Genomic DNA, 15612 nt, shown 5'->3' with positions numbered 1-15612 from the left:
TACAGAGGAGATTTACTAGAATGTTGCCTGGGTTTCAACAACTAAGTTACAGAGATAGGTTGAATAAGTTAGGTCTTTATTCTCTGGAGCGCAGAAGGTTAAGGGGGCTTGATAGAGGTCTTTAAAATGATGAGAGGGATAGACAGAGTTGACGTGATCAAGCTTTTCCCTTTGAGAATAGGGAAGATTCAAACAAGAGGACATGACTTCAGAATTAAGGGACAGAAGTTTAGGGGTAACATGAGGGGGAACTTCTTTACTCAGAGAGTGGTAGCGGTGTGGAATGAGCTTCCAGTGGAAGTGGTGGCGGCAGGTTCGTTGGTATCATTTAAAAATAAATTGGATAGGCATATGGATGAGAAGGGAATGGAGGGTTATGGTATGAGTGCAGGCAGGTGGGACTAAGGGAAAAAAGTTGTTCGGCACGGACTTGTAGGGCCGAGATGGCCTGTTTCCGTGCTGTAATTGTTATATGGTTAAATCGGATAATAGGTGTCCCTTCACAGAACTACAGGCACATGAGCCATTGGTAAATCCAACAAAATAGTTAAAAGATACAGCATGGAAACAATCCACTGCTACTGTTCATCATCTGATATGATGAAAGAATGGATCGACTAGGCTTATATTAACTGGAATTTAGGATGAGAGGGGATCTGAAAGAAATTTAAAATTTGTTATATGCAGGAAAACATTTTCACGGTGTTGGGGGAGTCCAGAACCAGGGGTCACAATTTAAGAATAAGGGGAAGGCCATTCAGGACTGAGATGAGGAAAAACTTTTTCACCCAGAGAGTTATGAATCTGTGGAATTCTCTGCCACTGAAGGCAGTGGAGGCCAAATCACTAGATGCTTTCAAGAGAGTTATCTCTTTGGGCAAACGGAATCGAGGGATATGGGGAGATAGCAGGAACGAGGTACTGATTTTAGATACTGATTTTGGATCGGCCATGATCATATTGAATGGTGGTGCTGGCTCGAAGGGCTGAATGGCCCACTCCTGCACCTACTGTCTGTAGTTCTGTGTTATCCCATTTTCACATCCTACGCAGGGAAATTTACTGGCCAATTATCGTGCAAACCTGCAACTCTTTTGTATGTGGGAGGAAACCCACGCAAACACAGGGAGAACGTACAAGCTGCGCACAGACAGCACCCGAGGTCAGGATTGAACCTGGAACTCTGGCACCGTGAGGCAACAATTCTACCACTGTACCACTCTACACAAAATACATTGCATAATACAATACCTTACACAATACATATGTTACAATATACATTATTATATTCTTAATGCCAGCGGATCAATTACCAGTTCAGTGTGAGTATTTGGGTGTTTTGGCAATCTTCCTCACTTGCTTTTCACCATCAGATTATCATCTTTTCAGCAAAAGTAACCTTTTTTGTTGTTGATGCAGGGAACTGCAACTGCTGGAATTTGGAGCAAAAAACAAACTGGAGGATCTAAGTGCAGCATCAGCGGAGGCAAAGGGGTGATGGCCAATGTAGGTGGAAACTTGATTAGTAAGGGGGCAAAGATTATGGGAAGAAGGCAGGAGAATGGGGTGAGGGAAAAATAGATTAGCCATGATTGAATGGTGGAGTAGATTTGATGGGCTGAATAACCTAATTTTGCTCTTATGGCTTGTGAACCCCTGCACAAGACCGACTGTGTAGAGGGAAAATAGCCAGTACAAAAAGGTGAGAGGGAGGGCTGAGAAATGGTTGGTAGGTGATGGGTAGAACTATGTCAAGTTGGGGATGATAGCCAGATGGAGCGTGGTGGGGAGGCTGGTAGTATTGGCACAGACCCTGGTGGAAATATAAGGAAAATTGTAGAATTTACTGTCTTTTAAACTGCCCATCCCTCCCTTCTATTGACAATACTGGCAATATTTCCATGTAAATCTGCAACGATGTGGTAACCCCATTATTAATGAAAGGAAAAATGAGAGGGTAATCTGATATTAGTCATGTGGAAAATGATTGTCCTTCATATAAAAAAGCCGCCTTCTTGTGATTTAATCAACTTTACCACTAACATCCACCCTGTCCTCAAATTCACGTACTATCTCTGACACCCCTCACCCCTTTATCGATCACTCTGTCTCCATCATGGGGGACAGATTATGAACTGATATCTACTACAAACCTACTGACCACGAAGACCTCTTCCTACCCCTTCCTACCTCTTGCAAGGACTCTATTCCTCACACTCAATTTCTTTAACTTTGCTGCAGCTGCCTACACTCTCCGCTCTAGGACATCCACGCTGTCTTTCATCAGTAAATATGGATACCCACCACCCACTTCACCAGTGTCCCCTCTTATCCTACAGTTCCGCTCGCTCATGGATAGGTGACGTTTTGGGTTGAGACTTTTCTTCAGTCTGAAGAAGGGTCCCGACTTTGAACGTCACATATCCATGTTCTCTAGAGTGACTGCGTGTCCTGCTGAGTTACTCCAGCATTTGTGTCCTTTTGTATATCCATCATTGTTTGAGAGAGACACTCACAAAATGCTAGAGTAACTCAGCAGGTCAGGCAGCATCTCTGGAGAAAGGGAATAGGTGACCATTTGGGTCAAGACCTTCATTGTTGGTGAGACAGGTCATGACATTTTTTCCGAATAAAAATGTTATTGAGCAATGTACGACTAAATATATGCCAATGCCTTAAATGACACATTTTTCTCTGTAAATTCTAAAACCACAGAGCAGATGGCGTTGAGCATTGACTGCGTCCTGTATGCTGGTGGTTGAGCAATGTTTTACTAGTTCTTCATTGGGAACAACCAATGTCAGGTTGTGACTGTCCTTTTGTGGAACAGGTGACCAGGATTGCCTGCCTCTTCTCCCAGAGCATTTCTCTGCGGAGCTGCACGCTCAATCTGTATCTTCTCAAAAAGCAACTCCGTTAACACCATGTTGGGTTTCTAACAATTGGAGTCTCTTGTTTCAGTGACAAAAGCCTCCGTATTAACAGGGTGTGTTGTTCAAACCTTAAGTGAATCCCTTTCTCAACACATCTGACCCATTCTCCACTCTATCACTTGGTGATCTTTCTCCAAACATTTGGGTTCAAATCGGATAATAGGTGTCCCTTCACAGAACTACAGGCACATGAGCCATTGGTAAATCCAACAAAATAGTTAAAAGATACAGCATGGAAACAATCCACTGCTACCGTTCATCATCTGATATGATGAAAGAATGGATCGACTAGGCTTATATTAACTGGAATTTAGGATGAGAGGGGATCTGAAAGAAATTTAAAATTTGTTATATGCAGGAAAACATTTTCACGGTGTTGGGGGAGTCCAGAACCAGGGGTCACAATTTAAGAATAAGGGGAAGGCCATTCAGGACTGAGATGAGGAAAAACTTTTTCACCCAGAGAGTTATGAATCTGTGGAATTCTCTGCCACTGAAGGCAGTGGAGGCCAAATCACTAGATGCTTTCAAGAGAGTTATCTCTTTGGGCAAACGGAATCGAGGGATATGGGGAGATAGCAGGAACGAGGTACTGATTTTGGATACTGATTTTGGATCGGCCATGATCATATTGAATGGCGGTGCTGGCTCGAAGGGCTGAATGGCCCACTCCTGCACCTACTGTCTGTAGTTCTATGTTATCCCATTTTCACATCCTACGCAGGGAAATTTACTGAAGCCAATTATCGTGCAAACCTGCAACTCTTTTGTATGTGGGAGGAAACCCACGCGAACACAGGGAGAACGTACAAGCTGCGCACAGACAGCACCCGAGGTCAGGATTGAACCTGGAACTCTGGCACCGTGAGGCAACAATTCTACCACTGTACCACTCTACACAAAATACATTGCATAATACAATACCTTACACAATACATATGTTACAATATACATTATTATATTCTTAATGCCAGCGGATCAATTACCAGTTCAGTGTGAGTATTTGGGTGTTTTGGCAATCTTCCTCACTTGCTTTTCACCATCAGATTATCATCTTTTCAGCAAAAGTAACCTTTTTTGTTGTTGATGCAGGGAACTGCAACTGCTGGAATTTGGAGCAAAAAACAAACTGGAGGATCTAAGTGCAGCATCTGCGGAGGCAAAGGGGTGATGGCCAATGTGGGTGGAAACTTGATTAGTAAGGGGGCAAAGATTATGGGAAGAAGGCAGGAGAATGGGGTGAGGGAAAAATAGATTAGCCATGATTGAATGGTGGAGTCGTTTTGATGGGCTGAATAACCTAATTTTGCTCTTATGGCTTGTGAACCCCTGCACAAGACCGACTGTGTAGAGGGAAAATAGCCAGTACAAAAAGGTGAGAGGGAGGGCTGAGAAATGGTTGGTAGGTGATGGGTAGAACTATGTCAAGTTGGGGATGATAGCCAGATGGAGCGTGGTGGGGAGGCTAGTAGTATTGGCACAGACCCTGGTGGAAATATAAGGAAAATTGTAGAATTTACTGTCTTTTAAACTGCCCATCCCTCCCTTCTATTGACAATACTGGCAATATTTCCATGTAAATCTGCAACGATGTGGTAACCCCATTATTAATGAAAGGAGAAACGAGAGGGTAATCTGATATTAGTCATGTGGAAAATGATTGTCCTTCATATAAAAAAGCCGCCTTCTTGTGATTTAATCAACTTTACCACTAACATCCACCCTGTCCTCAAATTCACGTACTATCTCTGACACCCCTCACCCCTTTATCGATCACTCTGTCTCCATCATGGGGGACAGATTATGAACTGATATCTACTACAAACCTACTGACCACGAAGACCTCTTCCTACCCCTTCCTACCTCTTGCAAGGACTCTATTCCTCACACTCAATTTCTTTAACTTTGCTGCAGCTGCCTACACTCTCCGCTCTAGGACATCCACGCTGTCTTTCATCAGTAAATATGGATACCCACCACCCACTTCACCAGTGTCCCCTCTTATCCTACAGTTCCGCTCGCTCATGGATAGGTGACGTTTTGGGTTGAGACTTTTCTTCAGTCTGAAGAAGGGTCCCGACTTTGAACGTCACATATCCATGTTCTCTAGAGTGACTGCGTGTCCTGCTGAGTTACTCCAGCATTTGTGTCCTTTTGTATATCCATCATTGTTTGAGAGAGACACTCACAAAATGCTAGAGTAACTCAGCAGGTCAGGCAGCATCTCTGGAGAAAGGGAATAGGTGACCATTTGGGTCAAGACCTTCATTGTTGGTGAGACAGGTCATGACATTTTTTCCTAATAAAAATGTTATTGAGCAATGTACGATTAAATATATGCCAATGCCTTAAATGACACATTTTTCTCTGTAAATTCTAAAACCACAGAGCAGATGGCGTTGAGCATTGACTGCGTCCTGTATGCTGGTGGTTGAGCAATGTTTTACTAGTTCTTCATTGGGAACAACCAATGTCAGGTTGTGACTGTCCTTTTGTGGAACAGGTGACCAGGATTGCCTGCCTCTTCTCCCAGAGCATTTCTCTGCGGAGCTGCACGCTCAATCTGTGTCTTCTGAAAAAGCAACTCCGTAAACACCATGTTGGGTTTCTAACAATTGGAGTCTCTTGTTTCAGTGACAAAAGCCTCCGTATTAACAGGGTGTGTTGTTCAAACCTTAAGTGAATCCCTTTCTCAACACATCTGACCCATTCTCCACTCTATCACTTGGTGATCTTTCTCCAAACATTTGGGTTCAAATCGGATAATAGGTGTCCCTTCACAGAACTACAGGCACATGAGCCATTGGTAAATCCAACAAAATAGTTAAAAGATACAGCATGGAAACAATCCACTGCTACCGTTCATCATCTGATATGATGAAAGAATGGATCGACTAGGCTTATATTAACTGGAATTTAGGATGAGAGGGGATCTGAAAGAAATTTAAAATGTGTTATATGCAGGAAAACATTTTCACGGTGTTGGGGGAGTCCAGAACCAGGGGTCACAATTTAAGAATAAGGGGAAGGCCATTCAGGACTGAGATGAGGAAAAACTTTTTCAACCAGAGAGTTATGAATCTGTGGAATTCTCTGCCACTGAAGGCAGTGGAGGCCAAATCACTAGATGCTTTCAAGAGAGTTATCTCTTTGGGCAAACGGAATCGAGGGATATGGGGAGATAGCAGGAACGAGGTACTGATTTTGGATACTGATTTTGGATCGGCCATGATCATATTGAATGGCGGTGCTGGCTCGAAGGGCTGAATGGCCCACTCCTGCACCTACTGTCTGTAGTTCTATGTTATCCCATTTTCACATCCTACGCAGGGAAATTTACTGAAGCCAATTATCGTGCAAACCTGCAACTCTTTTGTATGTGGGAGGAAACCCACGCGAACACAGGGAGAACGTACAAGCTGCGCACAGACAGCACCCGAGGTCAGGATTGAACCTGGAACTCTGGCACCGTGAGGCAACAATTCTACCACTGTACCACTCTACACAAAATACATTGCATAATACAATACCTTACACAATACATATGTTACAATATACATTATTATATTCTTAATGCCAGCGGATCAATTACCAGTTCAGTTTGAGTATTTGGGTGTTTTGGCAATCTTCCTCACTTGCTTTTCACCATCAGATTATCATCTTTTCAGCAAAAATAACCTTTTTTGTTGTTGATGCAGGGAACTGCAACTGCTGGAATTTGGAGCAAAAACAAACTGGAGGATCTAAGTGCAGCATCTGCGGAGGCAAAGGGGTGATGGCCAATGTGGGTGGAAACTTGATTAGTAAGGGGGCAAAGATTATGGGAAGAAGGCAGGAGAATGGGGGTGAGGGAAAAATAGATTAGCCATGATTGAATGGTGGAGTAGATTTGATGGGCTGAATAACCTAATTTTGCTCTTATGGCTTGTGAACCTCTGCACGAGACCGACTGTGTAGAGGGAAAATAGCCAGTACAAAAAGGTGAGAGGGAGGGCTGAGAAATGGTTGGTAGGTGATGGGTAGAACTATGTCAAGTTGGGGATGATAGCCAGATGGAGCGTGGTGGGGAGGCTGGTAGTATTGGCACAGACCCTGGTGGAAATATAAGGAAAATTGTAGAATTTACTGTCTTTTAAACTGCCCATCCCTCCCTTCTATTGACAATACTGGCAATATTTCCATGTAAATCTGCAACGATGTAACCCCATTATTAATGAAAGGAGAAACGAGAGGGTAATCTGATAGTCATGTGGAAAATGATTGTCCTTCATATAAAAAAGCCGCCTTCTTGTGATTTAATCAACTTTACCACTAACATCCACCCTGTCCTCAAATTCACGTACTATCTCTGACACCCCTCACCCCTTTATCGATCACTCTGTCTCCATCATGGGGGACAGATTATGAACTGATATCTACTACAAACCTACTGACCCCAAAGACCTCTTCCTACCCTGCCTCTTGCAAGGACTCTCTTCCTCACACTCAATTTCTTTAACTTTGCTGCAGCTGCCTACACTCTCCGCTCTAGGACTTCCTCGCTGTCTTTCATCAGTAAATATGGATACCCACCACCCACCTCACCAGTGTCCCCTCTTATCCTACAGTTCCGATCGCTCATGGATAGGTGACGTTTTGGGTTGAGACTTATCTTCAGTCTGAAGAAGGGTCCCGACTTTAAACGTCACATATCCATGTTCTCTAGAGTGACTGCGTGGCCTGCTGAGTTACTCCAGCATTTGTGTCCTTTTGTATATCCATCATTGTTTGAGAGACACACTCACAAAATGCTAGAGTAACTCAGCAGGTCAGGCAGCATCTCTGGAGAAAGGGAATAGGTGACCATTTGGGTCAAGACCTTCATTGTTGGAGAGACAGGTCATGACACTTTTTCCTAATAAAAATGTTATTGAGCAACGTACAACTGTATGACTAAATATATGCCAATGCCTTAAATTACACATTTTTCTCTGTAAATTCTAAAACCACAGAGCAGATGGCGTTGAGCATTGACTGCGTCCTGTATGCTGGTGGTTGAGCAATGTTTTACTAGTTCTTCATTGGGAATAACCAATGTCAGGTTGTGACTGACATTTTGTATATCCATCATTGTATGGAGAGAAACACTCACTTAAATTTCCCTTTTGATTAAATTTGCATAGCTTTGCCTTAGCTGAGATATTTTTGCTGGGAAATACTGTTTGTGCAACAAAACTGTCCTCTGGGTTACATGTCCACAGAGCAGCTGGCAATAGGCATGGTCTGCTTCCAGGGACTGTGTCGTTGAGCAATGTTTTACTGGTTGTTCATTGGGAATAAGCAATTTCTTGAGACCTCACATGACCTTTCTTTGCTTTGTTAGAGTTCTGGCCTTCGTTTGTGCTATAACTAATTAAATTAGTCAAGGAGCATATCCTTCAGTATTCTATTTTGAGCATCCAGCATCGTCTCTATCAGCAAAAACTTGTGCAGATCCAGCATGGTCTACACTAACAAGACCCATCTTTCAAGGCATAGTGCATGGGGCATTAAATGTGACAGATAGATACTAGACAAGTGATGTACAAAATGAAGTTGTAATTTAAAATGAAGGTTTTTTTTAAAATTTCCACTATTGCTTTCGCGAATATTAAATGGCTATATTTGTAGATATAGGACAAAATGTTTAGGGAGGAACCGCAGATGCTGGTTTAAACGGAAGGCAGACAGAAAAGGCTGGAGTAAATCACCCTGACCCGCTGAGTTACTCCAGCCTTTTGTATCTGTATTTAGTTCAAAATATTTGCATGTTTATATTAATTTGCAATACTGGACCAAGAGGGACCCGTTGGGTCCTGTCCCCTCAGCGCACAGTTGCGGGGAGGGGGGTGGGGGGTGCTGCGGTGTCACACACCTTTCCACACACACGGGGGGGGGGGGGGGAGAGGAGGGAGGGAGGGGAGAGGGGGAGAGGGAGAGGGGGGGAGGAAGAGGAGGGGGGATATTGTGGGGAGAGGGGGAAGTGGAGGTGGGGGGAGGAGGGGGAGTAGAGGGGGGGGGAGAGGATTGGGGAAGAGGAGGAGGGGGAGAGGGGAGAGGAGGAGGGGGAAGGGGGGAGAGGAGGAGGGGGGAAGGGGGGAGAGAAGGAGGGGGGGAGAGGAGGAGGGGGGGAGAGGAGGAGGGGGGAGAGGAAGAGGAGGGAGGGGGGAAGAGGAGGAGGGGGAGGGGGAAGAGGAGGAGGGGGGAGAGGAGGAGGGGGGAGAGGAGGGGAGAAGAGGAGGAGGACGGGGGGGAGAGGAGGAGGAGGGAAGAGGAGGGGGGAGGGGGGGAGGGAGGGAGGAGGAGGGGGGAAAGAGGAGGGGGGGAAGAACAGATGGGGGGAGATGAGCAGGGGGGGAAGAGGAGGAGGGGGGGTGGAGGAGGAGGGGAGGTGGAAGGTGGAGAGTGATTGGAGGTGGAGAGAGATTGGAGGGGGAGAGAGGAGGGGGGAGAGTGAGGGTAGAGGGGGAGGGAGAGGGGAGAGGAGTGGGGAAGGGGTGGGGAGCGAGCAGGTGGGAGAGAGGAGGGGTGAGAGAGGACGGGAGGTGGAAAGAGGGGCGTGGAGGGGAGAGAAGGAGGGGGAGAGAGGAGGGGGGGGAGGAGGGGGAGAGAGGACGGGGAGAGAGGACGGGGAGGGTGTGAAGGGGAGAGAGGATGGGGAGGTAGGTAGTGAGGAGGGGTGGAGGGGAGGGGGAGAGAAGAGAGGGGCAGAGAGTGGAGCAGCTTTAAAATTCAAGCAAATGCCAAACAGATTTAAGACTAAACAGCCGAGCTTTGCTTTGCCGTGTTGTGGAAACCCGCAATGGGTCTGACAATATACAACAGACAATAGGTGCAGGAGTAGGCCATTCGGCCATTCGAGCCAGCACCGTCATTCAATGTGATCATGTCTACATAATGAAGACCAAAATATGAGCTGTAAATCGAAGTGTGTGTATAGTGGGTATACTGTGTATAGTGGAGAATTGAAAACAGGGTTTATAAGGCTTTAGGTTTAGGACTATTATTGTCCCATGTACCAAGGTACAGTGGGAAGTTTTGATTTGCATGCTTTTATTCATTCAGATCAGAAACGACTACATAAAAAACGTCCAAGTCAAACTCGAGGACAACAGGTGGAGAAAAGGGAAAAACAACGTGCAGAATATAGTTCTCAGTATCGTAGCGCACCGGCTCAATAGATAGTCTAATGTCTGTAGTGGGGTAGAGGTAACTCGGAAAGTACCCTAATTATGGAAGGACTGTCCATAATCCTGATAATAGAGGGTCAGAAACTGTCCCCGAGTCTGGTGATGTGCACTTTCAAGCTTCGGTAACTTCTGCCCAACGGGAGCAAGGAGAAGGGATAACCGAGGTGGGAGAAGTCTTTAATTATGTTGATTGCGTTTCCGAGTCAGCGTGAAATGCAGATGAAGTCAAAGGTGGCGGGAGCCCTGTCTGGTGATGAACGCAATGGTGTAGAGTCTGGTCGACGCGATGGACTGGTTAACTGTAGAATTGAATGTAAAGTTTATTTTAGCAAGTTTATCTATAATGGACAGTGAATGCAATTTGTAATTGAATGCTCCGTGAAGAACATTACTGGTGGTAGTCAGCAGGTCAGGCAGTATCTCTGGAGAACACGGATAGAGGACGCGCGAGTCGGGATCCTTTTTCAGACTCAGACCTATCTATCAGTCTGAAGAAAGGTCTCGTCCCGAAACGTCACTATCCATGTTTTTAAGAAGGAACTGCAGATGCTGGAAAATCGAAGGTACACAAAAATGCTGGAGAAACTCAGCGGTTGCATCATCTATGGAGCGAAGGAAATAGGTAACGTTTCGGGCCGAAACGTCACTATCCATGTTCTCCAGAAATGCTGAGTTCCACCAGCACTTTGTGTCGTTCATTCTTCAGGCCCGTGTTCTCCAGGGATTCTGTTTGTCTGTCCCGCTGAGTTACTCCGGCACTTTGTGTCTTTCTTCAGACCTTTCCAGCTTCTCCATCGATGCTGATCAGAGGTGGATTTAATGAAAGGGAAATGACTGGTAATGTATTATTTGAAAGCGAGACGAATGTTAGATGGGAAGGTAGTATTATTCTGCCTGACGATAATTGGATGGTAAGAAACAAGTTTTGGTTTTAAAAAAAAGGTTGTTTGCGCTTGAGGATACGTGTACGCCTGCGCGTATGAATAGGCAGGGGGTGTGTTTGGGCTGACCGAGTTGCCGAGCTCTGGTTGGCTTCTGCCCACGACACCTCCTATATATCCTCCCGGTTCCTGCCATTGCTATTGCAGTGATGGCGGAGAATAGTAGCGTGCAGAGTTCCTCGTCCAGCGTCTCGTCGCTCTCCAGCGCGCTGTCCAACACCCGCCTCGACCTCCTCGAGTCGGAGTCCGCCGCGATCAACCGCAATGGGACGCGAGCGGCCAAAGCAGCTGCCAGCACCCAGGCACCGAGTCGCCAGCGCCGGTCCAGCAGCTACAACGAGGTGGACAGTCCGACCGAGGTCCGAGTGCTGGTGATAAATACTGGCGGCACTATTGGCATGGCCTATAGAGACAACGGTGAGTAGCAAACCAATGCACACACACACACACAGACACACACAGACACACACAGACACACACACACACACGCGCGCGCGCGCGCGTCTCTGCACACTGTAACTGACTACAGATCGCTACAGAAACCTTCCATAATACATTACTGTTATAACTGGGCGCAGTATTACAAACAGTAGGCCATTCAGCCCCTTAAGCCTGGGCAGCAAGATCATAACTGACTGAAGAAGGTTCCCAAACGAAACGTCCACATTCCTTTTCTCCAGAGATGCTGCCTGACTCGCTGAGTTACTCCAGCACTTTGTGTCTATCTTCGGTATAAACCAGCATCCGCAGTGCCTTCCTTCCTACACATGACGACTGACCTTGTCCCTGAGCACAATTTTACTACCTTATTCACATATCCGTCGTTTCCTCTAATATCCAAAAATCCAATTATCTTTGTTCTGAATGAAATGAAGGCGTAACTTGCCAAAGCAATCTAGGACCGAGAATTTCAAGTTCACCACCTTCACTCAGAGTGAACACATTTCAATGGAAGGGTCTCGTCCTGAAACGTCACCCATTCCTTCTCTCCAGGGATGCTGCCTGTCCCGCTGAATTACTCCAGCTTTTTGTGTCTATTTTCGGTTTAAACCAGCATCTGCAGTTCCGTCTTTTTCCACATTTCAATCCCAAATGCCTCCCATATGTTTTGAGATTATTGTCATTTCAGTTTCAGACTTCTCAGTCAGACACGATGGCGCAGCGTCAGACACCCTGGTGCAATCTTGACTACGGGTGCTGCCTGCCTGTACAGAGTTTACATGTTCGCCCTGTGCCCGCGTGGGATTTCTCCGGGTGCTCCAGTTTCCTCCCACACTCCAAAGAGCGAGTTCTTGCATTAAACAAGATTCCCTTTGTGATGTATCTGTATCGGGTGGATAGCTCGATTATAATCACGTATTGTCTTTCCGCTGACTGGTTAGCATGCAACGAAAGCTTTTCACTATACCTTGGTGCACGTGTCAATAAACAAACTAAGCCTAAACATGCAGGTTTGTCAGTTAATTGACTTTTTATAAGTTGTCCCTAGTGTCTAGGATAGTGCTAGTGTATGTGATCGTTTGTCAGTGTGGACTCAGAGGGCCGAAGGACCTGTATCCTAGCTGTGTTTCTAAACTAAACCTGTTGTATCTGGTCCTTCAAAAATTTTGTGCGTTTAATGAGGTCACCTCTCATTCTCATAAATGGAATTAAAAAAAATAGGGGACCTAACCTCTCCTCATATGAGAGTCTTGCTATCCCAGGAACCACTTTGGTGAATGTCCTTTGCACAACCTCTCTAGCGAGTGAGATCGCCTACAAAATTGTGCACAATTCTCCAAAAGACCGAGCGCATGGTCTGGACTTTGGAAATGGCGGCGAAACTGGCAACTCTTGCTTTAGACTTTGTAGATACTGCGCCGAAACAGGCCCTTCGGCCCACCAAGTCCGTGCCAGCCAGCGATCATCCCGTACACTAGCACTGTCCTACACACTATGGACAATTTTACCAAGCCAATTAACCTACAAACCTGTATGTCTTTGGAATGTGTTTACGAAGGAACTGCAGATGCTTGAAGATCGAAGGTAGACAAAAGTGCTGGAGGAACTCGGCGGGTGCGGCAGCATCTATTCTTCAGGGAACAGGGGTTTTCCTCCCCTACCATAGATGAGGCTCTTCACCAGGGTCTCTTCAATACCCTGTAACACTGCTCTCTCTCCCCACCCCCCCCCCCCCCCCCCCCCCCCCCACTCGTAACAAGGGCAGAGTTCCCCTAGTCCTCACCTTTCAGCCCACTAGCTGTCACATGCAACAAATATTCCTCCGTCATTTTCGCCACCTCCAACGTGACCCCACCACTCGCCACATCTTCCCATCCCCCCCCCCCCCCCCCCCCCCCCCCCCCTTTCCGCAAAGACCGCACCCTCTGTAACTCCCTTGTCAATTCTTCCCGCACCACCCCCTCCCCGGGCACTTTCCCTTGCAACCGCAAGAGATGCTACACTTGTCACTTTACCTCCCCCCTCGACTCCATTCGACCCAAGCAGTCATTCCAGGTGCTACAGAGGTTCACCTGCATCACCTCCAACTTCATCTATTGTATCCGCTGCTCAAGATGTCAGCTGATCTACATCGGTGAGACCAAGCGTAGGCTTGGCGATCGTTTCACCGAACACCTCCGCTCGGTCCGCATTAACCAACCTGATCTCCCTGTGGCTCAGCACTTCAACTCCCCCTCCCATTCCAAATCTGACCTTTCTGTCCTGGGCCTCTTCAGTCTGAAGAAGGGTTTTGTCCCAAAACATTGCCTATTTCCTTCGCTCCATAGATGCTGCCACACCCGCTGAGTTTCTCCAGCACTTTTGTCTGTCTTTGGAATCACAGGGAGAACGTACAAACTCTGTACAGACAGCACCCGTAGTCAGGGTCGATCTCTGGCACTGTGAGGCAGCAACTCTACCACTGTGCCGCCTTGCATGCGGTCTCAGTGGACTATTTCTATACACTTTGTACTAATTATGGATTGTGCTTGGGTATGTGCTTGTGCTTTCTCTGCACGTCTGTACATGTGATAATAAAGAGCCATTGAGCAGGTGTGCTCTTCTCAAGCCCCTTATCTATAGTTAAACCTATTAACTCTTGCACTTGTTTTATTCTGTCAAAGTAGATTACAAATTCCCACTTTGAACACTTTCCATGTTGGTGCCCCTTCATTTAGCTTTGTCTGCCTTCCCTTCAAGCCTCTTTGGATCCTCATCCTCACTTGCATTGCTCTTGGTTTCATTGCATTAGCAAACAGATAGATTGTGTTTGGTCGCCCTGGCTATTATTGATCAGTCCAAGCACCAATGCCTGCTGCATTGCATTAGTTATACTCTGCCAATATAAAGGCAGCTTTCAGTCCATGCTGAAAGAAGGACCTGCAGTTGCCATTTACAACAAAAAAAGACACCAAGTGCTGGAGTCATTATCAGAGTCCGGTAGGGATTCTCCAGATGTGCTGCCTGACTCCCTGAGTTACTCCAGCACTTTTTTTCCCCCCAAACCATGCTGGTGCAGTCAGTGGCGTAGCGTGGGGGGGACCAGAGGGGCGGTTGCCCCGGGCGCTAAATTTTTAGGGGCGCAAAAAAATTGTTGGATACATTTTTTTTTATAAAATGGCAAAAAAAATTGTTCTAAAGGCACGCTGCACATCTTTGGCAGCCTTCCCCTGAATTATTGTAATAAAATGTAATTTTTTTTGCCATTTTATAAATTTTTTAAAATCCAACAATTTTAACTAACCAGCGATCTCCGCACACAAACTTGGGACAAATTACACTTATACCAAGCCAATTAGCCTACTGCCTACAAACCAGTACATCTTTGGAGTGTGGCAGGCAACCGAAGATCTCGGAGAAAACCCACGTGGTCAGGGGGAGATCGTACAAACTCCATACAGACAACACCCGTAGTCAGAATATATCTCAGCCATAATGTCTAAAATAAAGGAATCTGGTGCCCAGGGCAGGAAAAGACTAAAAACAAAACAAGAACAGCTTGCTAAACTAACTGGAAGTCTTGACAGATTTATTATGCACACTGCTGATAGCACCAGTGATGAAAGTACACCAGAATCTGTATGTCCAGATAATCCCCTCCCGTAAACTGTTCACTTTCTGCTTTAGAAGCGGAGACAGCTTTGCCTGAACATGCTTCAACATCTGGGCAGTCAAGTGCTCTTTCAGAGCATATTGATATGAACGTTTTCACTTATATTGGTCATTGGCCAGAAAATGTAGATAAAGCTTTGAAAAATGAACTTGTTAAGAGAGGGACGTCTGAACTACAGAATGAAGATGCATTTTTTCCAAGAGATAATAATGGCAGATCATTCTCTAAGGATTGGTTTTATATGAATTTAGATAATGGTGAGACAGTTTTAAGGACATGGTTGCTGTATTCTCCGGTGAAATGTGCTGTATTTTGCTTTCCTTGCATGCTTTTTCAAAAAAATAAAGGAAGAAGTTCTTTTGCACAGTTAGATGGATTTAATACATGGAAAAAGCTAAACCCCAGAGTATTAGATCATGAAAAAAGTTGCCATCATG

The 15612-nt window shown here is 45.8% G+C and overlaps 1 protein-coding gene across 2 annotated transcripts in view; it reads left to right on the top strand.

The window, feature by feature from the left end:
- Positions 1–11179: 11179 nt before the first annotated feature.
- The window catches only part of aspg (asparaginase), a 60525-nt gene continuing 56092 nt past the window's right edge, over positions 11180–15612 (top strand). The window contains exon 1 of one of the 2 annotated variants that reach the window (XM_033027048.1): positions 11180–11499. In XM_033027048.1, coding sequence (XP_032882939.1) covers positions 11232–11499 — 268 coding nt within the window. In that variant the 5' untranslated portion in view covers positions 11180–11231. The remainder of the gene's footprint in view (positions 11500–15612) is intronic. The other variant, XM_033027049.1, reaches the window with a different exon arrangement.

Source organism: Amblyraja radiata, chromosome 9 (genome assembly GCF_010909765.2).
Source record: "Amblyraja radiata isolate CabotCenter1 chromosome 9, sAmbRad1.1.pri, whole genome shotgun sequence".
Taxonomy (NCBI): domain Eukaryota; kingdom Metazoa; phylum Chordata; class Chondrichthyes; order Rajiformes; family Rajidae; genus Amblyraja; species Amblyraja radiata.
This window is presented reverse-complemented; position numbering and strand designations above follow the sequence as displayed.